The sequence below is a fragment of the Macaca nemestrina genome, chromosome X, assembly GCF_043159975.1.
Source record: "Macaca nemestrina isolate mMacNem1 chromosome X, mMacNem.hap1, whole genome shotgun sequence".
In the NCBI taxonomy this organism is placed as follows: Eukaryota; Metazoa; Chordata; class Mammalia; order Primates; family Cercopithecidae; genus Macaca; species Macaca nemestrina.
In genome coordinates this window covers 122383493-122408090 of record NC_092145.1, presented here as the reverse complement: position 1 = coordinate 122408090, position 24598 = coordinate 122383493, and the positions used below count along the sequence as shown (strand labels likewise).

Sequence of the window (24598 nt, the reverse complement as noted above, 5' to 3'; positions counted from 1 at the left end):
GATCCCAGGAAGCGCAGTGAGAAAGCAGGGGAAATGAGAAAGGAAAAGGGGAAGAGCCCATAAAGATATACTAATGGGGTTACTTCTGGGGGCAACCTGGATTCATTCCCACTGAGGAGACTCTGAGGAAACACAACCCAGGGACATGAAAGGTCAGGTATTTACCCACAGACTCCTGTCCTTTTTGGCTAAGAGCTGGTGGGGTGTTAACGTCCCCTACTCTACCAGAAATTCTTGCTGAGTGAGCTCCCACGGGACTGGAGAAAATCCAAAGGCAAAGCCTCTAAGACATGTGGACATCTAAGGTGAGAAACTGTCAGTATGTTTGAGAACTGTCTACCTCAGCTGCAGATGAATCCAGAGATGGGATGAGGGGAGATGGCACAGGGCATCAACAATGTTGGCTACAGATGGGCAAAACCAACAGATGACGAAATCATAGGCCATAGCTAGTTTGAAACCTACAAGGAAGAATTTAATAGGGATTATAAACGTGAAGTCTTGTATTTCTCTCCCTACACTAAGCTATACACCCAGCAAGCGGGGAGACCTCCCCTGGCAGGTTTGGGAAAGAGCAGCCAGCTAGCTGTCCACATTGTGAGCCAGCAGGTGAAATAGTTTCTTAAAAAAGAGCAACAGCGGCCTGCAAGAGGACAGAGGCTAAACCAAAGAAGCCTGGCTTATCCTGGACTGAAGCAACCACACTGGAATAACAGACCATTTGGGCCAATTCTTTTTTTTTTTCTTTTCTTTTTTTTGGACATGTTATAATTGTACATATTTATGGAATACAGAGTGATATTTTGATATGTGCATACAATGCACAATGATTAAATTGGGGTAATTTACGTACCTATCACCTCAAATATTTATCACTTGGGGCCACACTTTGAGGAGGACACAGAAATGCCAGAAGATGCTAGAAAGGAAAAACAAAAAATGACCAACAGAGACTAGCTTTCGCAGCAAATAAATAAGTAAACAAATAAACAAAAAGTTTGTTGAATGGTGAATAAACTTTAGGTTTGTAGCCTGAAGAAAATGAGACTAAAAGGAAATAGAATCCCTGTGTTCTGATTTCTCAATGGCCATCCCATGGATAAAAATAGACAGAGACTTACTTTGTGCAGTACCAAAAGTGAGAAATAAGGACAATGGCTATATGTTATGTAGAGCTGATTTTAGCCTAGTGTGAGGCAGGGTATTCTAAGACTTCGAGACCATCTTGAGATTCCATCAAAGCTTACTGAAGCTGGAAGTGTTCCCATGAGGCCAAAGGATGCTGGCAAGAGGGGTGAGATGAGGGAAGTAGGGTGGGGCTCTATGGCCCTTTCCAAGATTAAGATTCTATGATTCTGTGAAATTGTAGTACCAAATAACGTCTTGCACACAGACTCAGGATCAACTTTTACGCTATGAAAAAGCAACCTTTGGGGAGGGAGTGGTGTACAGAAACGTGGAGGACAGGACAAAATAAGACCCTAAAGTAAGAGAGAGAAATAATAAAAAGACAGAGTGATGAACGCTCACAAAAGATCGTTTCTTTATCTCTGGAAAGGAGAGAATGATCTACGGCTTTCAATCCACTGCCAATTACAAACTTAGGGTTCTGCCTTTTCCCCTGCTGTAAAAGAAAGGTGAGGAGGGGGAAGAGAGAAGCCTCAGAGAATACCAATTTCATGTGTCTCAGATTCAATTCAAAGAAAGAAAAGCTGGAGGTTTCACTGCTGTCATTTAGAAAATAAGCTCCAGACTATTTATCACACATATTGCTGGAGATTTAGAGCACAGATGTGCAGGGAAATGATGAATCCAGATATGCCCTGGCTTGTTAGGAACACTCACAGTGACTATCAAACAAGCAAGCACCCTGGGGTGGGGGCTAAGATCACTGCATGATCACCACTATGATTCTGGGCTGTAAGCAAATGCTTCTTTTGAAGTAGGATTCTACAACGCTGATGGTACAAACGTTAGGCAGGCGCCGGGAAGCAAAAGTATACTGGAGAGCAGAATAAAAGAATGTTAAGAGGAAAATTAATTTTTAAGCTGGATGAGAAAGGTGACTCGTTGCATAATAAAGGATATTAATAGCATATTAAGTTCTGGGGCCCAAGCAAAACTCAGGGATAATACCATAAGCCACTTGTAATAGATATTTTATTTTTTAAAAAGTACACAATTCAATGAATTGTTATAAACTGAACACACCCATGTAACAGAACTCAGATCAAGAAACAGAACATGGTCAGACACCTGCCACTATCCTGACGTCTATAGGTTGGTGCAAAAGTAATTGTGGTTTTTTTTTTCCGTTGCCATTGGCAAAAACCACAATTACTTTTGCACCAACCTAATAACATCACAAGTTGGTTTTCTTTCATATACTTATAAGGTATTAAAAACATTTGTGAGTGAATTAAAACCTTAGTATGCTATTTCAGAGGTGAGACTCTGAGAACAGCACAGAGTCTTTCTAGAAGACTAGGAGTAAAATAATGGAGTGAGATGCTAAGAATCCTCATCTAGCTCTGCTACTAGCTAGCCATGTGACTTTGGCCAGCCCCATCACCACTCAGGAGCCTTAGTTTCTTCCTGTTTAAACATGGAGTTGGTATATTCTATTAACTACTTTTAAAATTCAGATGCAGGCATTGCATCTGAGGGAAAGACTTGATTTCTAGAGCGTGAGCAGGATACAGATGAGGAGGGAGATGAGATTGACAAAATAACAGAGTGGCTGGGAAATAAAAAAGGACAAAAGGTCTCGGATACCAGGTTTGGATGCTCTAATTGAAAGCAGAATGGCTTTTAGACTTCAATCCTGATTTACATTACTGAAGTGTTTTTATGAGTTAATGATGAATTACATGTCAACACTGTTTATTCAAAAGAGAAGACTTCAAAAGAGCCTATTAATTTGGAGGATTTGGCTTTTGTTGATGTTTTGAACAGAATGTAGATGTTAACACAAATGTTTTCCAATCCTTAACTTTATTGCAATTAAGCTGAAGTCAACTCAAAATAAGAATGTGTGGCTGGTTCATCTGTGATTAGAAAGAGCTTGGATGGAATAGGAAGCTGAGCCAAACACCTGAGCTATGGCCACCTTTCATGTGGCTTGTGTGGCTCATGGGTCTGTTGCAGAATGTGAAATCACTTGTCTCTACTGGGAAACAAGCCACATAATTCCTCACAATTCACTCTTTTGTAGATGACTGGATATCATTTCACTTTTTAAGGCTGTTTAATGTTTGATGATACCAATACAAGGGCCAAAATAAAAGCAATTTAATGAAAAGTTTAACAATAGCCTCATCTGGGTGAAAGATCATCTCTTACTGAATCTCCCTCAACTCCACAATTTCCATTCCTCAGACTACAAGCAGGATTGCTCGTTCACTTTTCAAATAAGCTATCTAATAAAGCAGAAGAAGGACACTGCCCTAGTCCACCATCTGTTGTTAAAATACCACAGACAGGTAATTAATAAAGAGGAGAAGTCTATTCAGCTCACAGTTCTGGAGGCTGAGAAGTCCCAGAACATGGCACTGGTATCTGGTGAGGCCTTAATGCAGCATAATCTCATGACAGAAGGGCAGAAGAGAGTACATGAGACAGAAGGGGAAAGAGGGGGCAAACTCCTCCTTTCTATCAGGAACCCATTCTCGAGATAACTAACAACCCACTCCTGCTATAATGGCATTAATCCATTCATGAAGGCAGAGCCCTAATGGCCCAATCACCTCTTAAAGGTCCCACCTCTTAATACTGTTACTATAGCAATTAAATCTCAACATGACTTTTGGAGGAGACAAACATTCAAACCACAGTAAACATACAGCATTTGATGCATAATCATTCTGTATTGTTAGGTTCCTTTCATTATTAACATATTTATTGATATTAGCTCATTTTAAAAAGGCTTTCAAAAATGAGCTAATGTCAATAAATATGTTTTTGGATGGGACTAGATTTACTTAAAGGAACAAATGTAACATATTTGTTCCTGGTACAAATATATCATCCCTCTGAACTTTCACAGTGACCCTATAAGACTATTATTCCCCACAGTGACCCTATAAGACTATTACTCCCCACTTTTGAGATTATGATTTTTTCTTCTCTCATCCTAGTAGATATATCTTTAGAAAACAAAGTGTTTTCCAATGATAAACAATCCCAATCCTTTCTCTAAATTATAATGACTATAAAACCTCACCCAAAAGACTTTTTACCATCTGCAATGAAGTCAAAAGTTATTTATCCAGGTCTAACAATATACTAGGCATCATAGTAAAGAAAAAGTAGAAAATAAAGAAAAGAAAAAACAAAGGGGGAAAGAAAGAAGGAAGGGAGGAAGAAAATTACCTATTTGACTACCATGAAAAGGATAACGTAATGTTAAAAAGGTCACAATATTCCAATTCTGGGTAAGACATAGTAATTGTACTTCACCCTGTCTTTCCTACTGAATGCAGCTGAAAAACCTGAACAAAGTGCATCTGAACAGCTATTTGATGACTCTGAAAAAGTAAACATTAGCAGGCAGACTAAGAATTTGGGATAACACTGAATTGGTGTTACTTTGGTATCCCAGGACTAGACTAAAATCAGCCCAAACACAGAAGTAGACACTGGGTACAGAGAGAGTTCCAGGAGAAGCCCTCTATCTCTGACTCTAAGAGTGGAAAAGAAGACCTGTACTACTTCAGAGAGAATGAAGAAAATTCCCTGGTTTTCTTTTAATGCTTCAGAGAGAATGAAGAAAATTCCCTGGTTTCTTTTATGTTCATTTTCTCCATTATCTCATGACCCAGCCCCCATATAATCCTGTGGTGACAGTGGGCAGGAGTGACAGCAGTGGCAACTATAGCATTTGCATAGCAAATTCTAGTTACCTAAAACTCTGGGAATTAGGAATTTTTCTCTCTAGAAAAGATGTGGTCTTAAGAGGGTAGGAAGATGCCCCATGACTTTTTGTCTTTCTTAGTCTTCCCCTTGCTCAATAAACTTTTTTTTCAATCTTCTTTTTAATCTTGGTTTTTTCAGGAAGCTGTGGGACAATATCAAAATGTTTAACATTTCAGTCAATAGAGTTCAAAAAGGAGAGGAGAGAGAGTACAGTGGGATAAAACAGTTCTCAGAGGGGAATTTATAGCATCAGATGCTTATATTAGAAAAAAGAAAAGGCCTCAAAACAATACCTTAAGCTTCCACTTTAAGAAACTAAAGAACAAAACAAACCCAAAGCATGCAGCAGGACATAATAAAAATAATAAAGGCAAAAGCAGAAATTAATGAAACAACAACACAATAGAAACAAATCAAGCTGTTTTTTTGAAAATATTCATATCATTGACAAAACTCAAGCAAGATTGACAAAGAAAAACAAAGAAAATAAACAAATTACCAATATTAGGAATGAAACAGAGGGTATCACAGCAGACACACCATATATATAAATCTACACATAACTTTGACAGCTTAGATGAAATGAACCAATTCTTCAAAAAGCACAAACTATCAAAACTCACTCAAGATGAATAGATAATCTTCCTAAAAATAAATCTCCAGGCACAGTGATTTCACTGGTGAATTCTATCAAATATTTTTAAAAGAATTCTACAGAATGTCTTCCACAAAATTGAAGTGGAGAACACAGGTCCCAACTCATTTTACAAGGCTAGCATTACTCTGATGCCAAAACCAGACAACGACTTTACATGAAAATAAAGCTACAGGACAATATCAGTCATGAACACAGATGTAAAAATCCCCAATAAAGTATTACCAAATAAAACACAACACTACATAAAAAGAATAATATGCTAACACCAAATGGTATGTATCCTGACAATGGAAGCCTAGCTTAATATTCAAAAATCAATTAATCAATGCAACCCACGACATTAACAAACTAAAGAAAATCCAGATGATCATATCAATTAATACAGAAAAGGAATTTAACAAAATGTAACATCCATTCGTGATTAAAAAAAAAAAAACTTACAGCAATCTAGGAAGAGAAGAGAATGTCTTCAACCTGATGAAGGGGATCTACAGAAAGCCCACAATTAACATTATACTTCATGGTGAAAGACTGAAATGCTTTCCCCCTAAGACTGGGAACAACACAACACCCAGTCTCACTACCCTATTCAGCACTATACAGGTAGTCCTAGCCAGTGCAATAAGACAAGAAAGAAAGAAAAGATGCAAAGATTGGAAAGGAAGAAATAAACCTGTCCCTGGCCAGGCCCGGTAGCTCACGCCTGTAATCCCAGCACTTTGGGAGGCTGAGGTGAGTGGATCCCCTGAGGTGAAAAGTTCGAGACCAGCCTGGCCAATGTGGTGAAACCACGTCTCTATTAAAAATACAGAAATTAGTCAGGTGTGGTTGTGCGCGCCTGTAGTTCCAGCTACTCAGGAGGCTGAGGTGGGAGAATAACTGGAACCCGGGAGGCAGAGGTGGCAGTGTGCTGAGATTGCGCCACTGCACTCCAGCCTGGGCAACAGAAGGAGAAGGAGAAGGAAAAGGAAAAGGAGAAGGAGAAGGAAAAGGAGAAGGAGAAGGAGAAGGGAAAAAAGAGAGAGAGAGAGAGAAAGAAAGAAGGAAAGAAAGAAGGAAGGAAAGAAGGAAGGAAAGGAGGAAGGAAAGAAAGAAGGAAAGAAAGAAGGAAAAGAAGGAAAGGAAGGAAAGAAAGAAATGAAAAGAAAATAAACCTGTCCCTATTCACAGATGACATGATTGTCTATGTAGAAAATCTCAAAGAATCAACAAAACAACACTCGAGGGTAGCAATATCACAAGATACAAAGTCAAACCACAAAAATTAATTGCATTTCTATATACTTGCAATAAACTATTAGAGAGTAAAATTAAGAAAATAAAAACATTTCCAGTAGTCCCAGAAAATGAAATACTTACAAATCTAACAAAACATGTATGGGATCTATATACTGAAAACTAAAAAATGTTTGTGAAAGAAATCAACTAAGACCTAAATAAATGGAGAGATGTACAGTGTTCATGGATTGAAAGACTCAAATATTAAAGATATCAATTCTCCCCCAAAGTGATCAGTAGATGTGACATAATTGCCATCAGAATACTAGCAAGGTTTTGCAGATATAAATAAGCTGATCCTAAAATTGACATGAAATTTATAGCCAAAACAATTTTGGAAAAGAAGAATAAAGTTAGAGGAATCACACTACCCAATTTTAAGACATATTACAAAACTACAGTAATCAAGACAGCATTGGTATTAGTGAAGAAATAAGCACATAAACCAATGGATCAGAATAAAGAACCCAGAAACAGATCTGCACAAAAATTTCCAATTAATTTTTGAAAAGGGTACGAAAGCAATTCAGTACAGTTTATTACATGGCAAGTACACCTCAAGTATAAAGTCGTTTTTAAAAACCCTGTGGGTTCTTCTCACAATTTTTTCTTATTCCAGAAATTTCAGGAATGTTGAATGCATGAAGAGGGGCCTTTGGGATTCACAAAAGTGGGAAATTATTTGGCACATTGCAGCTGTTCATCCAAGCTTTTTTTTTCTCCCTAAATTTAGAAACTAGATGAAAACTGTTCTGTTACTTACTTCTCATGTAATCAGTATCCTTATTAAGCACTCAGCATTGAATTTAACATTAGGTCCTGAGAAAAAATAATGTATGATAATATGAAGTAATACATTTCAAACTTTACCGTTGCTTACAAATGAATTCAAAGAAAAAATCAAAGTCAAAGTACACTTATTACATATCAATAGTACCAAGGAAGACTAAAAGCCCCTTGTTACAGGCTCAAATGATGCAAGTTCTTTGAAATGAAAGGACATCAGGACACTTGAGGGCAGTGGGAGATTTTTTTAGGGAGGCCTAAAAACCAGCCTGGCTTGGAAAAGCATGGTAGGAGACACCCACGTCCACTTGAGCTTACAGTAAATGATCTGCCTCAAATTGCCAGTGGCCAGTGGTTACTTAACGGCCATGGCTAGCAATTTGTGGGTGTCTGTCACATAAAGTCCAGTGAGAGAGACAGAGAAAATGGCTAGTCAGCCCTCTACAAGGAGCAGAAATGTGTGCAAGTTGTTTTGTGGGAGGTATAACCATACCTTACATTTGCACTGTATATTACAAATCACTTCCCTAAAAGAGCAAGTGGCTTTGTTCACAGTTGGCAGACAAAAGCAGAAGTTGCGTGAGTTTAATCCAAATAGCAGGTGGATAATAATATTGAACATATTTGGTTTGAACATATTTTGTCTGTTTTAAAAATCAGGTGGCTTGTTTTCTTGTTATTGAGTTTAGAGAGTTCTTTATATATTTCTTTTTACTCTCTTAGTGGGGTCTTTGGGAGAGAAGTTTTTAATTTGAATAAAGTAAAATGTATCAGTTACACCTTTTATAGACCATGCTTTTGGTGTCATATTCAAGAAATCTTTGCCTAACGCAAGTCACAAAGATTTTCTCCCATGTTGTCCTCAAGAAGTTTCATATTTATAGGCTTTATATTTAGGTCTATGTTCTATTTTGAGTTCATTTTTGTTTAATAAAGTCTTTGCCTTTGATAGAAGGAAGAGAGAGAAGTCTGAGATAGTGGGGGAGGGAGGTAGTGCTAGTATCAATAAGCACTGGAAAATGAGCCTTTGATATTCCCAGAGATGCTGATTTACTCACTTCTATGAACTTTCAATGAATCTGTATATGCCACATTCTGTAGCTAAACAGCCTAATACACTTGGCTAGCAACGTGGGGTCCAGCATTTAATCAGAAGGCATCCAGCAAACATCCTGGAAAACTAAACTCCCACCTCCTATATGCCCTCACAAACCAGCTCTGTAGTGGATTGCCTGCATAGTGGCCACTGACAATTCCTCCCACTCTGCACATGCATATAAGAGGTAGACTCCATCCACTACCACTACCATCCCAAATATGGGCCTGCCTTGTGATTTTCTTTGACGAATAGAATGTAACAGAAGTGATGCTGTGACAGTTCTGGATCTATGCCTTTAGTGTCCTGGTAGCTTTGGCTTTTGTCCACTGGGAGGCCAGCTGCATGTAATGCCAGCTTCCTGCTGGAGAGTAAGGCAACATGGGGAGATGGAAAAGAGCTAAACTATGCAGACTGCACAGAGGCAGAGAGAGGGACCAGCCATCCCAACGATTTCGGTCATCCCAGATGAAGTGTCAGACACAGACACATGAGTGGAACCATCCTGGATCCACTAGACTCAGGTGAGTCACCCCAGACAACATCATGTGAATCAGAGATGAGCCGTCCCCCAAAGTCCTGCCCAAACTGCAGCGTCATGAGTAAATACATAGTTGTCACTTATTTGAACCACTAAGTTTTGGAGTGGTTTCTTATGCATCAAAAGATAAGTGAAACAACCTCCAAGTGTCCATCATAGAAGCCTTCTTTGCAGTTCATTCAGTGACCTAGGGAGCTCTATTCAGCAGGAGTCAATTCAGCAGTACAAAGAACTCTGGACCAGAAACCAAAATCCTGGGTTAAGTTCCAGCTTAGCCATTGTCTGAGTTCCCCCAAAAGCATACTCTAAGACAAAGTACAAGTAGTTCATTTGGGAAGCAATCCCAGGAAGCATAGTGATGGACTAGAGCAGAGACAGAGAAGGGAAGAAAGACAATAAGGGTACTGCTCACTGGGCAACTGCTGTGAGTCACTGTTGTGGGCAATTGGGGCTCCATCCTACAGGGGACTCTTCTTCCCTCTCTGGCATCCAAATACTGCCTTTATATAACTTCTTTCCCCATTGAGGCAACTCTGAAATGTTCATTTTAACTTTATTTCATCCAGAAATAAATGGCAGTAGAATGGCTGCCTGGTGAGAGAATGATCCCTGCCAGACATGAGCTGCCAGAGACAGCCTTGCTTTCTGCAGCTGTTTCATCAGAGACAATATTAGACAATATTCCATCCTCTTATTCAAACTCTTCTGTGCAGACCCCAAAAGGAAGACCCCAGGGAGAGTCCATGGCACCCATAATCCCCAGGCACTCTGCCTTTAATTAGCCAAGACAATTAAAACAGCATGTGGCTTGTGAAATATCAATTGTGGTCCTACTTTAGAGAGCCAACAAAAATAAACTTAAAAGAAAGGCTTTATAAATGAAGGCATTACTCTGGTCCAAGGGAAAAATAATATTTTTCCAATTTAGTCTCCTTCTATTGTTTAATACTATGAAGGGCCAAAGTGTGTCCCTGCCCATTGCCCAGAGATGGGAGAGAGGAGAAACAGAAAAAAGACAAGCACCTAAATCTGAGGAGGGCAGCCCAAAGCAGGGGACCTCAATAAATGCCAAGTCCTGTTCTCACCAAGGGGCATTCGCAAAGCTCTGTAGCCTGACTGTCCCCAGTCAACACAGACAGACAAAAAGAGGGCTAGCCTTTAAAGTAAAACCAGACAGTGGAACAAAAGCAATTTTGTGATGTGGCATGTGGTCCTTCAAATGCTTAACTCTCCTCTATAGAGATCAAATGGGACACAGAGAAAATCCAAGAAAGGAAAGGAGGATGCAGTAAGACTTTCAGCAGAAGACTCCAGACTAAGACACTGGCAGAGGCCACATGGCCTCACAGAGCTATGAGCATGGGAAGGAGACACTGAGCTGGAGAAGAGCTCTCTCTTGCATCCAGTTCACATTTGAGGGTTATCAAATTGCCTCTGTTCCCTGGCAAAGGAGATGATTCCACTCCTTTACAATTTGGTTCAGAAGGCAAAAACAAATCAAGAACCCATCCATCCACATCAGCTCTTGAGGCTTCACCTCCATTTAAATAAAGACAGAGTAAAGATCTAGGCAAGACCGTTTCAAAGGTCTACCCAATGTTCTGAACACCTGCCTGATAGAACAGTCTGCAAACTTTTAAAACAGTGTTTTTCAATGTGGGCGCTATGGCCATTCTGAGGGAGTCAATACTTTATTGTGCAGGCCTGGCCTTCTCTATCACTATGACAACCCAAATCGCTACCATGTATTTCCAAAGTCCCCACAGGCAATGGCATGGAAATTTAACAAAGACATCTTAAATCCATTTATGCCCCATCCACACATACATTTGTGGATATTCTTTTTCTTTATAATTGAGGTAAACATATATAGTAAAGTGCACAAATCTTAAGTGTATACGACTCAATACATTCTATGTATGTGCATACCCATGAGACCTCCCAACCCAGATCAAGATATAGAATACTGCTGGCACCCTTGAAGACCCCCTTGCGGCCCCTCCCAGTGGCTACCCTGTAAAGACAACTGCTATTCTGCCTTGTAACACCATGGACTAGTTTTGCACATTGTTGTTGAACTTTGTATCAATGGAATTGCCATGTGTACTCTTCTGTGTCTGGTTTATTTGACTGAACATTATGTCTGTGTTGTTGTTACATGTAGCAATACGTTATTTTTTTTACCTTTTTTGTTTAAGAATCATAAGCATAGAAAACTGTCCAGAAGCTTATATCAAACTACTGAGTGGCAACTTCGGAAAAAGAGAATGGAATCAAGAGGAAAATGAAGGGTGGGCCTGCTTTCAACTTTTTATGCCTCTATTTGAATATTTTCATAATGAGCATGTTTTTACTTTTATAATTTTGTTTTAAAGAAAGGGACTCACTCTATCACCCAGTCTGCAGTGCAGTGCATGATCACGGCTCACTGCAGCCTTGACCGCCTGGGTTCAAGCGATCCTCCCACCTCAGCCCCTGAGTAGCCGGAACTACAGGTGAGTGCCACCACACCTGACTAATTTCTTTTCTTTCTTTTTCTTTTCTTTTTTTTTTTTTTTACAGAGATAGTGTCTCACTATGTTGCCCAGGCTGGTCTTGAACTCCTGGGCTCAAGCGATCCTCTCACCTTGGCCTTTCAAAGTGCTGGGATTACAGGCATGAGTCACTGTGCTCAGCCTGTAATTTTTTTTTTTTTTTTTTTTGCAAAAAATTGTGGAAAAACAGTGGCCAGCCTATAATTTTTGAAAACTTTGTTAAAATACATTCATCAGAGGATACTTTCAGCTCATCTGCAATATCAAATGGGCCATTTTATAGATATGTGTAACATTCAGACCACCAAGCCAAGAAAAGTAAACTACAGTATCTATTTTCTGCCCACCAAAAATGTACAGAAATGGAAGTTGTCAGTTGTCTCACTATTTTCACTGAAAATCAAGGTCTGCATGGCTTTCTCAACCTTCATTCCTCTCCTCAGCGGCCAACCCATGGAGGAAATAGAATAACTTAGTGCTTTCTCCCAACTCACCCTCAAGCCTCACTATCACTGAGAATTTCAAACTAAGTGACAACACAGCAGTTACATATCCTCACAGAGTAAACACCAAAAAGTGTTCAAACACAGGTCCATGGCTGTGACACCACTAGCCCTGGAAGGCAAAGGAAGAAGGTCTGGAATGAGAGGGAGTGAGCTGAGCTTTGAGAAGGAAGGCACAGTCTCCTCATGCTGAGAGCCACAGCTTCCCTCCTATCTGAATGTGTCCTGAGGCTTCCCATGGAGAAAAGGGTCACTCACTCAAATGAGAGCCATTTGGACTTGGCTGGCCTGAAAAGATGAGTTTGGAATTTGCATGAGAAAATTTTACAGAAGAGAGTATTCTGAAAGGAAGCAACGTGAAGAGGAGAGAGAAACACCCCAAGGGCTGTCCCCAGCTTTCTTTACATTTTAATACCAAAAAAACACATTTTAAAGAACACATGTTTATAATACCCAAAAGTTGGTGGCTTTCAACTCAAAAAAACTTCCTTTAACCAAAACACAATGACTAGAGAGACAGATGTGGGACAGATGATGCTACCCAAAGGTTGGGGTTTTTTTTCTTCCCTACTTCTACCTCCCCAAGCCTGCAGTGGTCACTGCCGCCAGTAAATGCTTCAGGAAATTCAATGTCATGTTCCCAAATGTCTTGTCCTGAAACCAAAAACACAGTGTTAATTGAAATCAACAAATTGATTTCCATTAACACTGTGTTTTTGGTTTCAGGACAAGACATTTGGCTAGTGAGATGTTCGGAGAAAACCATTTGAAAATGTCCACACCAGTGGTTCTCACACTTGAGGGTATATAAGAATCACTTGGAGGATCTGCTAAAACACAGATGACTAGGCCCACTTCCCACATACCCAGCTCATGACTCAGTAGCTCCGGGGTGTGGTCTGAGAATGTATATATCTACTAGGTTCCCAGGAGATGCTGCAGCTGTTACTGCTGGTCTACAGACCCCACTTTGAGATTCTGTGGTCCTCACTATTCCTCCTTGTCCTCTCTCAGAGAGTAACAAGGTACACTAGCATATCAATGACCCTGAGCAGTCCTGCAATAAAGAAACCTATTTAATCCAGCCTTTTGCAACTAAATTACAATGCCTCCTGCTTCCCATACACCATTTCTGAATGTCTCTGGGAAGCAGTGCTTCATGGAAGGAAGTAGGAGAAGGTGGAGGGCTATGGGCCATATTACATACCAAGATCCTGGCAGGGCAGCACATCTGGAGACTGCTGTCTAGAAATCCAAGAAGCATTAAGAAATCTGTCAACAGGTAGCAAAAGCCAGTCCACCTCCAGCCTCAGATTAGGACACTGGATCTTAGCCAAGAATTGGCAAGAATAAAACAGGAACCTAGCTTTTAGAGCATCTAAGATATCAGGAGATTACCAAGCTTCAAACCTTAAGAATGGTTCAAACCCAGCTATGTGTCAGATAAATTAACCATATACAAGGCTAGTTACAGCATGCTGGCCTGGACCTCCAAGATGAGTCCCAAGTTGAGCCTCATGGTGGGGAAGAAGTAGCCCCAAACACCCAGGAATCTTGTTAAAAGGTAGGTGCCTATTTCATATCTATGATGGTGTTCAAGATTCTACATTTCTATAAAGCTCCCAGGTGAGGCTGGTTATCAAACCACACTTTGAGTAAGGCCTTGGATTAGAGGTTCAGCAAACATTTTCTGTAAAGGAAAGCATTTCAGCTTTACAAGCCATATGGACTCTGTCACAACTACTTAACTGCCATTGTATCACCAAGTAGCCATAGACAAATACTCAAAGGAATGAACATGGCTGTGTTTCAATAATATCAAAATTTGAATTTTATATCATTTTCATGTGTCACAAAACATCATTATTCTTCTGATTTTTTTTTCAATCAGTTTAAAATGTTAAAACCATTCTTAGCTCAACTAATCATATAAAAACTGGCAGTGAGCCATCTTTGGACTGCCTGGATTTTGTTTGCAGACCCTCACCCTAGATTACTGGTCCCTAACCTAGATCTACCAAATCAAAATACACAGATTTTGATTTGTGTATCAAAATATGGCCCAGGGAAACCATATTTCATCAGACTCCCCAGGTGATCCTAATTCAGCCTGTACAAATACCATTGCTGGCCAGGCACGGTGGCTCATGCCTGTAATCCCAACACTTTGGGAGTCCGAAGAGGGTGGATCACGAGGTCAGGAGTTTGAGACCAGCCTGGCCAAAATGGTGAAACCCTGTCTCTACTAAAAATACAAAACTTAGCTGGGAGTAGTGGTACAAACCTGTAATCCCAGCTACTCGGGAGACCGAGGCAAGAGAATCGCTTGAACCTTGGCGGTGGAGGTTGCAGTGAGCCGAGATCATGTCACTGCATTCCAGCCTGGGTGACAGAGTAAGACTCCGTCAAAAAGGAAAAAAAAAAAAAAAAAAAAGGAAAAGAAAAGAGAGAAAAAATACCATTGCTGGGTTGGAAACTACTACTTACCCAACTGCCTGAAAAGGTGAGAGACCCTCTTTCAGTGCTGTTAACAGTTCAGTCTTCCTGACATCCCCAATTCATGGAGCTTGAGGGGCTTACTATGAGGGGCTGGGTGTTTTCCTCACTAATCCACTGCTCTCACTCTCACTCATCTCCCAAGGTGCTGCCTTCCCGCTAACCCCAGTGGCACTGATTTCTGGTATGAAGATAAAAAATCGCTGTGTCTTTAAGAGCTGATCAGTTCCAGGAATTCTCAGCCCCAGGAGTCTTGGCAGAGTGGCAGGAGCAGTCCTGATCACACTAGCCTGGTTTTCTTGACAGTTAAAGTTATTCATAAGGTATTAATACATCTTAGCTGCAGGGAAAAGCCATGCAAGGCCCCCGTTACCAATCAGCCTGAAGATGTGCTTTGCTGCTGCTCAAGGCTAAGCCAGGCAGGGGCTGTATTCCTGGCAGAAAGATTTAAAAAGAGATGAAGTTAAGGGGGGTTGCATTTGTTTTTGAGTTAGAGAAGGGAGGAAAAAACCTAAACTACAGGCTGTACATGCTTATCTCAGGAATGTTGGGGACTTAGGAAAGGAAGGCCAGAGGATTCAGTGATGAAGGCAAAGCCAACAGGAAATGGGAGAGGAGGGGAAGTGAGCCACTGTGTGGTAGTTATAAACAGGCAAGCCACCCTGTCTTGGCCAAGAGCTGCTTCCTAAATTTCATCGTGTAGAAGAATCATTGGAAGGATCTTGTTAAAATGAAGATGCTGATTCAGTAGGTCTTGAGTTTGGGCCTGAGCTTCTGCATTTTTAACGTGCTCCCACGTGACCCAAGAGTTCACCACAGATGCTGCTGGCATGCAAGCACAGCTTTTTGTTTTGTTCTCCTTTTACAGAGTCACAAGCTCTAAAAGAATATGGGGTCCATAGCTTGTCCCACTTGGGGTTAAGCTACCGACATCCAGGACTACATAGATACAGTTCAGGGAGTTCCCTGCACTACAGCACCCACCATCACACCCTCACAAAGAGCAAGTGGGGTCTCATCTCAAAACTAGCCTGCCCTCCACTCTCCAAGTCTTGAATCCTTGGACTCAAGGCCTCAAGTCCTTGAGTCTTGGGCCAGCCTCTATCCTTTTCTTGCCCAAAGTCTGTCTCTTGACCAAGACCTGTGTCCACAGATCTACATGTGCCCAGATGGGGGCCTCTTTTTCTAATTCACTCCAAGGTGCTTTATGCACTAGTGGTGGCCCTGCAGCCAGCATTGAGAGGTGGTCAGGCACCATCGGCTGACTCTGGCCAGTATCCTGCCACAGTTGAACCTTGAAAGCACTATACTAAGTGAAAGAAGCCAAACACAAAAGGATAAATACTATGTAATTCCATTTTTATGGAAGGTCAAGTGTAGGCAAATATATAGAGGCAGAAAATAGATGAGTGGTTGCCTAAAGATGGGGGATTGGGAAATGATGGCGACGGGGTTTGGAGTTTATTTGGGGAACAATGAAAACATTCTAAAATTGGTTGTGGTGATGAATGCACAACTCTGTGAATATGCTAAGACCATTGAGTCATACAGTTTAAATGAATGAGGTATGGTATGTGAATTGTATCTCAATAAAACTGTTATTAATGTAATCACAAATCAGTTGAGGAGTTCAAAGCAAGTGGTACAGAGAGGAAGCATCTGGGACTCTGACAACCTCAAAAGAGGGCAAGAACTGACATTGGGGCAGCGACTTTTCAGAACTCTTGAAAAACATCCAAACAGCTCTAGATATGAGATGCTGAGAGTACAGCCAAGTGTCAATATAAAGAATAGCTCTGAGACACACCCTGGACAGGGGCTCAGTGAACAATGCTGTATTTGTCAATTTTCACACTGCTATAAAGAAATACCTGAGACTGGGTACTTTATAAAGAAAAGAGGTTTAATTGGATCACAGTTCTGCAGGTTGTACAGGAAGTATAGCGGCTTCTACCTCTGATGAGGCCTCAGGAAACTTACAATCAAGGCAGAAGGTGAAGGAGAAGCAGGCATGTCTTACATGGCCAGAGCAGGAGCAAGAGAGATGGAGGAGGTGCTACACACTTTCGAAACAACCAGATATTATGATAACTTACTATTGCAAAAATAACACCAAAGGGGATGGTGCTAAACCATTCATGAGAAATCAGCCCCCCATGATCCAGTCACCTCTGGCCAGACCCCACCTCCAGCACTGAAGATTACATTTTAACATGAGATTTGGGTGGGGACACAGATCTAAACCATATCAAACGCTCAGTGCCATTCATTCTTGCCTGCCTATCTCTGGTGCCCCACAGGATGCCTGACATGTAGGGACCACACAAAAATTGGATTCAGTGCATGCCTATGAAGTGAAAGGAATTCTATAGCCACTAGACTGAGCTCTACTCCCAATTCTGCTTTTAATTCTCTGTGTGACCCCAGACAAATCCCTTCATCTTGCTGAGCCTCAGAGGCTTCTCCCTAAAATGCAGGGCAAGTTACTGTCTCAGGCATCCTCCCAGTCTGAGGTTCCATGGTTCCATGAATTAGGCAACCCATGCAAGGGAGCCTGGGTGTGGAACAGAGAAACTCCTGCAGAAATCTAGATAAAGACCAAGATACCCACGGGCTCAGAACTGGCCAGAGGCATGCCCCCCCAGCAAATGTCACTCCGCAGATTCACTGAGAGCCTCCCAGAAGTCAGGCTCCCTGCTAGACCATGAGAATACAAAAATGAACAAGATCCCACAACCTACTCATGTAGCTGGGGGCATCCGATCCCTGAATAGGTAATGGTGCAACATAATGACCCTACCCCTTGGAAAGCTGAATTAAAATCTAAATGGAAACAGAATTTCAGGGTCGGGTATGGAAAGGAATTGGAGCCTTGATCTGACTAATACTGAGTCAGTACCAACATGTCTGTCAGAGTTCCTATAAGGAATTGCCACTTTGCGGGCAGAATCTCAGAAGGTGGAGGATGTAGCCACTCCACCACTTCCTCACCACTCCACAATGGGCCTGCCAAACCTTGGCTTAATTCTCACCCTGTGGCCCTAATTTAACTAGTGTTTGTGAACAATCTTGGATCGCTGGGATTGGCAGGGTCATTCAGCTCAGCCACCCACACAATAAGTGGCAGGCGAGGGTCATCCATTAGCAGATCATGGGGTGTAATCAGCATTGAGGAGGTTCTCATTAAGTACAACTGGATGTACATTGCAAACAGCTAGCGATAGCAGGGGACATGAGCTGCTAGGACATGTGATTACACTACAGGTCACTGTGAGAGTGGGACAGAAGAAATATTGCAATGATATTTCAAGGCCAAGGCAGAAAGTCTGTCCCCAGATTCTATGTTTGGATCTATTACTCAGAAGAAAGTTTGATAATCATTATGCTCAATTTACAACCCCAAACCTCTGGGATAATCCAAGCCATTATGTCCAAACCCATTTATCTTCTCCCTGGAGAACAATGTATAAAGAAGTATCCAGTGTGAGCTAAGGATTACGGGTGAGTGAATCATTCAGCTCCGGAATGAGTACTCCAGAGGTTTCTGAGGTCAGAATGTGCCAGACACCCGTATGATCCAGGTGCTACTAATTATCATTTGGAAAACTTGGGGGCTTAGCAATGCTACCAAGGACTTTTCTCTTGCACAAGCTTTTCCTCTAAATCTTTATCTGCAAATCCTGCCCCCAGAGCTCCCTTGAGTTTCTAAGTCTCTTAGAATAATGTCTTCGGGTGATTTGACATCCAAGAGCCTTCGCAATTAACTATGCCCTGATTCATTGCCTGTCCAAACGGACAAATTTCCTTTGACATTTAGCTATCTTGCAATCCGTTTTCTCAGGAAAGTATCATCTTGGAAATTCTGGTTAAATCCTACGGGGGATATTTGAAATAGGAAGCTTTGATTCTCTGTCACAATTACATCAATCAATAAATCCACAAATACTGACTAAAGATCCTCCCCCAAGTCACACTGTACTAAGTGGGGCAGGGGGGTACAGCAAGTTACCAGCCCAGGCCTGAAGGCAATTACAATTTATGATTACATCTGTTTTGCTTGGTGCTGCTTTTTAAGTGAAAATAACTGGAAACTATACACCTGGCTGTAACTGGAAAGGCCACCTGCTCACTGGTTCAATCAAAGTTTACCTACTCTGGTAATTTCATCTTACTCTGTACGTTGATTTTTCTGCCCATTAAGTGCACATTTTCTCATAGAATTCATGAAGATGCTCTAGCAACTAGTGGTTTTGAATCAGGATAGAGCCATCTCCCCAGAAAAAGGACACTCACACAGATTTTTGTCTCCAATTTCAAAACATTCTTAGAGAAGCCCACACATTCTCTACTTTCACTTTTCTTGGGCCTTTAGTGCCACCATCTCCGCATCAGCAAGTCTCAGCATCATTCTTCAATAACCAATCCCAGTGTTCCCACATAGCTCCTCTCTGTGCTCCCCGGGCCTGTCAATTCAACTGTATTATAACATTGATTACCTGAAATAACTATGTCTCTATTTCCCCATAAGACAGAAAGCTACAAGAGAGAAGAAATTACATACCTTCTTCATCGTGGTCTCCCAAGCACATAAATGCTTCATCATTCAGTGTTCACTTTGAAAATAAGTCTCTGGGCAGAGCCCAGGTTTTATTAGAAAAGGTAGAAACTGATTCTATGTCAGAACTAAACCCAAATTTCCCAGAGAAAGATTCAGGCTTAAAAGATCACCCTCCTAAAACAAATGGCCCATAAAAGTTAGCAGTTCAGACATCACACATTAGGAAAGTGCCATCTTGGAAATTCTGGTTAAATCCTACAGGGGAGATTTGAAGTAGAATGCTTTGACTTCCTGTCACAATTACTTCAATCAATTAAGAACTGAGGGGCTGGTTTGAGAAACTCCCTATGAATTGGAACTTGGGAGAGGTTATTATTCACACTGCTATTTTGGAAGCGAATCCTTAACCTGGCCATTAATCATAACTTGCCTGCTACAACTTTCACACTATGCTATAGCCTGGCAAAACTAAAACTTCTTCTATTTAAATTCTCTCTTCACTTTCAATTACTAATTTCAGTTGTGTTCTCTGAAAGAGGGATTGATGTAGCACACATATTTGCGTTTACTAAGGAAACCATTCAACCACTTTGGAAAGGCACAGATCAAGGTGGCCAACAAAAATAATAAGTGCAAACTCCAGCTTGCGGCTGCAGTCAGTCTCTCAGCTTACAGCCCCCAACAGAGAAGGTTATTGCTTAAACAGAGAGTGTTCGTAGATTTAAAAGGAACCTCTGTAGCCAGTAAGCCATCGTTTCTATGTACGTAGACTCACGGTGGCACAAAGCCCTGTGTACCTGTGCACATGTTCCCCTCAGCTCCTTTCCTGTCCAATGGCCCATCACTGGAGTTACAGGCACTGTTAATTCATTAAGCACAAATATCCATGTGGCACAAAGTGCTCTGCTAGGCACCATGGGAAATACAAATAAGGGTAAGACACAGCAAGAGCTTAAAATCTGCAAGGGCTTAAAATCTGCAAGAAGAAGAAGAGCGCATAAATTATGATAATATACAGCATTATCATATGTGACATATGTGATAAATATAAGAGACCTGAGTGAGACCATGGGTGTTAAAAGGAAGGCAGGTTGCTTCCCATTGGAGTGACCAAGGAAAGGTCTCATCAAAGTGGGGGTGTTGCTGGATGGTGGGCAGTATTTGGACAAATGGCCAGGGGGAAGGATTCCAGGTACAGAAAGCAGCATCTGCCAAGAAGGAAAATGTGACTCACGTTCTATAAGGATAGGATTTTAGGAAACCAGGGGGGAAAGTCTGGAAAATTAGGCTAGAAGCAAACTGTCTAGGCCCCTAAAAACAACTAACAACTTTCTACTTGAGGGAGAACAGGGAGCTGCTGTCCTAAGTTTTTGAGTAGGGGAGTGATGTGATAAAAAACAGTACTAAAGTCAATGGACTTAAAAGACCATTATCTAAAGTGAGAGAGTAAAATGAGCTAGAATTAGGGAGACCAAAAGTGAGAAGGTTATAGCAATAATCTAAAAGAGAAAAGCAGCACTGGTTATGGGGCAAGGACTGATGAGTTGGGAAGATGTGAAGATGCAGCTTTAACAATGGTTTCTGGTGTCTCATTCAGCTCCCAAATCTGTGAAATGAGTAGTAACTAACAAACAACATTGTACTGTACTGAGAGTGTTATCAATGAAGAAAATGCTAGAGAAAAATGACCTGCTCTCCCCAGCATATTTCCTTTTCATTGCAGAGTACTTCTGTCAGCTGATTACACGTTTTAAATCTAAATAGGAATTCCTAGCCTGTTCCCGGTGAGACCTTAATTATAGAACCTGAGTTAGGTGCTCCATTCCTAGTACTTATCTCCAAATGTGGTATTTCAGAAGACTGCTTCAGCTGATATAGTCTGGTTTGGCTTTTAGCAAACCTCACTTGGTTTTCCTGACTAGTAAAACCACGCTACTTTAGCAGTTTTCTCCAGATGTAAGATTCACGAAGCCTTTCTTAGAGGCCATGGTACTCATTCTCCATCTTCAGCCTTGTTTGCAGAAGGAGGCAGAGTGAACCTACAAAATCTCACATGCAAATACAGCTCTAAGAATTATTTTAAGAACAGAATCAAAATTCTCATCTGTTATAAGCATACAAACACAGGCAAACGCAAACAACTTTTCTACAAATTTTCCATACACTTCATGTGGGTTTTTATAGACACTGCATCTTTGCTAGGCTGCAAAAAAATAGATCAGAGAGTCAGAAAAGCTGCATTAAATTCTAAGATGGAAGAACTCCAGACACCTTCTAGGAGTGGGAATGAGAGTGATTTACTCTCACTCTGACAGATTTGCTATTCACGTGCAGATGGTTACATAATCGACTTGCTGATTGGGGCCCTAGATCTCCATCTTCTTTCAGGAGTTCCAGATTCAGGGCCCTTACTTTCTCTCTTACTGGACATATGATGTCCACTTGCTAGGAGAGTGTCTTTGAAATGATCTTTAAAATTTGTCACCCAGCACTTAGAGTGAACTCAGCCAATGTGATTTGCTTTCAGACCCAAGGGCCTACAGAGTTTCCCCTCCCCAGCCTTCCAAAGCCTCTGGCTTGGACTGAAATCCCCTCCTCTGGATCTCACAACCTCGGCGGAGCACACTTCCCAAGAGACCCCATTGAGCCATGCCAAAAGGAGGCTCAAGAGGAGTGTCTATCAAGCAGCTCCAATCAGCTTCAGCTCATTTGTGGTCTGAGCAGAGCCAGAGGGCAGGTTAGGAGTCAGTGGAGGTAGTGGCAAGCAGGAACATGGTGGCTAAAAGTTGGGAGCAGCCTGCAGGCTGGCAGAGGGAGCCAGGAAAGCCAGGGATAGGTCCCAAAAGACTGTGGTAGTGAATGCCCAAACTGGCAAACTCATGATTCTGTGGCTGGGCCCTGGTAGCAAGCTATACTATATAAAGGTGGAAGATGAGAGAAAGGAGAGGGGAGGGCAGGGGAGGAGAAGGGTCGGAGGTCGGATGGAAAAGGAGAAGCGGTCCCCAGCTTGAGAAAGGCTCAACAAGAAGTTGAGGTTCCCAGGCAGCTCACAGACACCTCCCAATTCAGTGCGGAAAAGCTATCTCTAGCTTCTCACCTTATTTGCCTGCTCCCCAGAAAGCTGCTTCTGGGGCACTTAATGACTTCCTCTTCCCCTATAGGTTCATTTTAACCTGATTCCTGCTAACGGGGGTGGGAGAGGTGGTATTAACACACCATGGGAATGACAGTTGCCTGGCAGTAAGGATAAAATTTCCTTTCCACTTTACCCTGAATCAGTTCCTACAAAGCAGCCGAAAACTTAAGAGTCAGCTCAAAACACAAATGTTCCTGTTTATTAATTTCCAAATTTGTTTTATTCATTCATTTAGGTGCATGCAGAGAGTTTCCCGCAGCCATCCCTACATCTCCCAAGCACACTGGTAGAAAGATGGGCATCCTCTATCCTTCTACCAGAACTCAGTAGGTTCATTTCTAATACCCCAGATTTAAGCTGCCCACAGTGTTGAACGCAGAGCCAAATATTTGCACGCCCTATAGCCCACGTCACCCACTTTCCCATTAACACTAAATTAAAACGCATCCATGGATTTCCTCTCCATTCCGAGGCAACAGGAGTGCGTGGCACATTGCCCTACTCCCCTGAAGCTCTTCGCTAACTTAAGACTCCAGGGTGAGGAAGTTAGCTGGAGCTTTTTAAAGTGCATCTCCAAAGATAATTTTGCTCACACCAGGAGAGCCCCCAAGAAACACCAGGGCCCCCTTAGATGCCGGAGACCACGCCCTACAGGAATAAGCCGCACCCTCTGCCCAGCAGAGCCTTGCGCGAGTAGCCCTCTTTCCCTGGGGCTAATCAAGTGCATGCCACATGTCACCACTCAGCCGGCGATTCTTCCTCAGAGGCGCAGACTTTCTCTGAATCCCCAGCAGGGGGGGTTAAGAGATTCAGGGGAGGCCCCGCCCGTGCCTTCCACAAAAGTCGCTTTCCCGTGGCTCGTGCCCTGCGGCCCCAAGGGGGTAGCCTGGGACGTGTAGTGGGAGGGCATAGAGGTTCCTTCCAGGACAAGCTGCCAGCCTCCAGTGAGCAACCATGTGAGAGGCAAAATTCTGGGTGTGAGAAAGTAGCAAAGTAGTCTTCGGCCAAACTTTCTCTCTGGAGCCTCCTACACCGAAAAGGGTTTGATTGGAACTCTGGAAGCCCGGACGCAGAAGGTGCCCGGGCTCCCGTCGCCGCGAGGGCGCCCCGCGCCTGGAGATGGAACAGTCAGTTCTTCCCGGTGCGTGCCCAGACACCAGCCCCGCTCCGCATCACCCCCACCCTCGGGCTGCGAAAGAGGAGTTCTGCGCAAACAAAGGGCGCCCCCTGCACCTCCCGCTATCCCGAGCGAAGGGTCCCAACGGCGACTCCGGGGGTCTTTGGTGCCCAGCTGAGGAGGCAGCCACGCCTCCGATCCTACCTGGGAAGCCGCGGCTAGGCGGGACGCGCAGCAGCAGCAGCAGCAGAGGCGGCAGCAGCAGCAGCAGCGCGGGCCGGTGTGCGGGGCTCTCCATGGCGAGCGGGCGCATAGCTCGCCTCGGCAGCGCAGCGCGCTTCCAGGGGCGGGAGGAGACCAAAGAGACCAAGGGACTGCGTGCTAGCGGGCGGGCGAAGGCCGGGCTGGAAAACTCCTCCTCTCGCCTCTTTTCCTCCCTCCTTCCCGCCTGGGGCCTGCCCTCCTTTCTCCGCCCCACTGGAACACTGCGCGGTTTGGGGCTCTGACCCACCCACCTCCTCCTTTTGTGCCAGCGCTTTCTGGCCAGAGAGCGCTGGAGACATGCCCCAGCAGAGCGAAATATCCTAGAGTATCTTTCTTTGGTCCAATTTGCGCGCCCCCTCACCCGGAATACACACACGGGTGGCTCAACCGCCTAGAACATCCCAGACGTCTAGAAGGATACCATCTGTGCAGAAGAAAGCTGTGTGAGTCACACGGAAACAGAAGGGGCAACCGAGGGGATTCAGAGTGGCCACACTGCGGCCGGATACTATGGCCACGTTCTCTGGTATGATCCTCACGACCATGCCCCAAGTTCGCTATTACTATGTCCACTTTCTCCAAGAAGAAACCGACGCTTAGAAACTTGCCCAGATTCACCCCCGTTACTGGCAGAGCAGGGACTGGAACTTAGGTGTGGAGTTCTGCTGACGTCAAAGTCCATACTACAGTTTTTTGGTTTGTTTGTTTCTCTTTTGC

At 42.7% G+C, this 24598-nt stretch overlaps 1 protein-coding gene and 1 long non-coding RNA gene across 3 annotated transcripts in view; both read right to left on the bottom strand.

Moving 5' to 3' along the window:
• LOC139360884 (uncharacterized) overlaps positions 1 to 20183 on the bottom strand; it is a 39190-nt gene extending 19007 nt beyond the window's left edge. The window contains exons 1-2 of the long non-coding RNA XR_011618427.1: positions 20162 to 20183; positions 19368 to 19435 (exon numbers count right to left, since the gene is read on the bottom strand). This is a non-coding gene — a long non-coding RNA (uncharacterized lncRNA). The remainder of the gene's footprint in view (positions 1 to 19367; positions 19436 to 20161) is intronic.
• The window catches only part of LOC105463242 (sushi repeat containing protein X-linked), a 74977-nt gene extending 50983 nt beyond the window's left edge, over positions 1 to 23994 (bottom strand). For both annotated transcript variants that reach the window (XM_011710247.2, XM_011710248.2), the window contains exon 1: positions 23822 to 23994. In XM_011710247.2, coding sequence (XP_011708549.2) covers positions 23822 to 23930 — 109 coding nt within the window. In that variant the 5' untranslated portion in view covers positions 23931 to 23994. The remainder of the gene's footprint in view (positions 1 to 23821) is intronic.
• Positions 23995 to 24598: the final 604 nt, after the last annotated feature.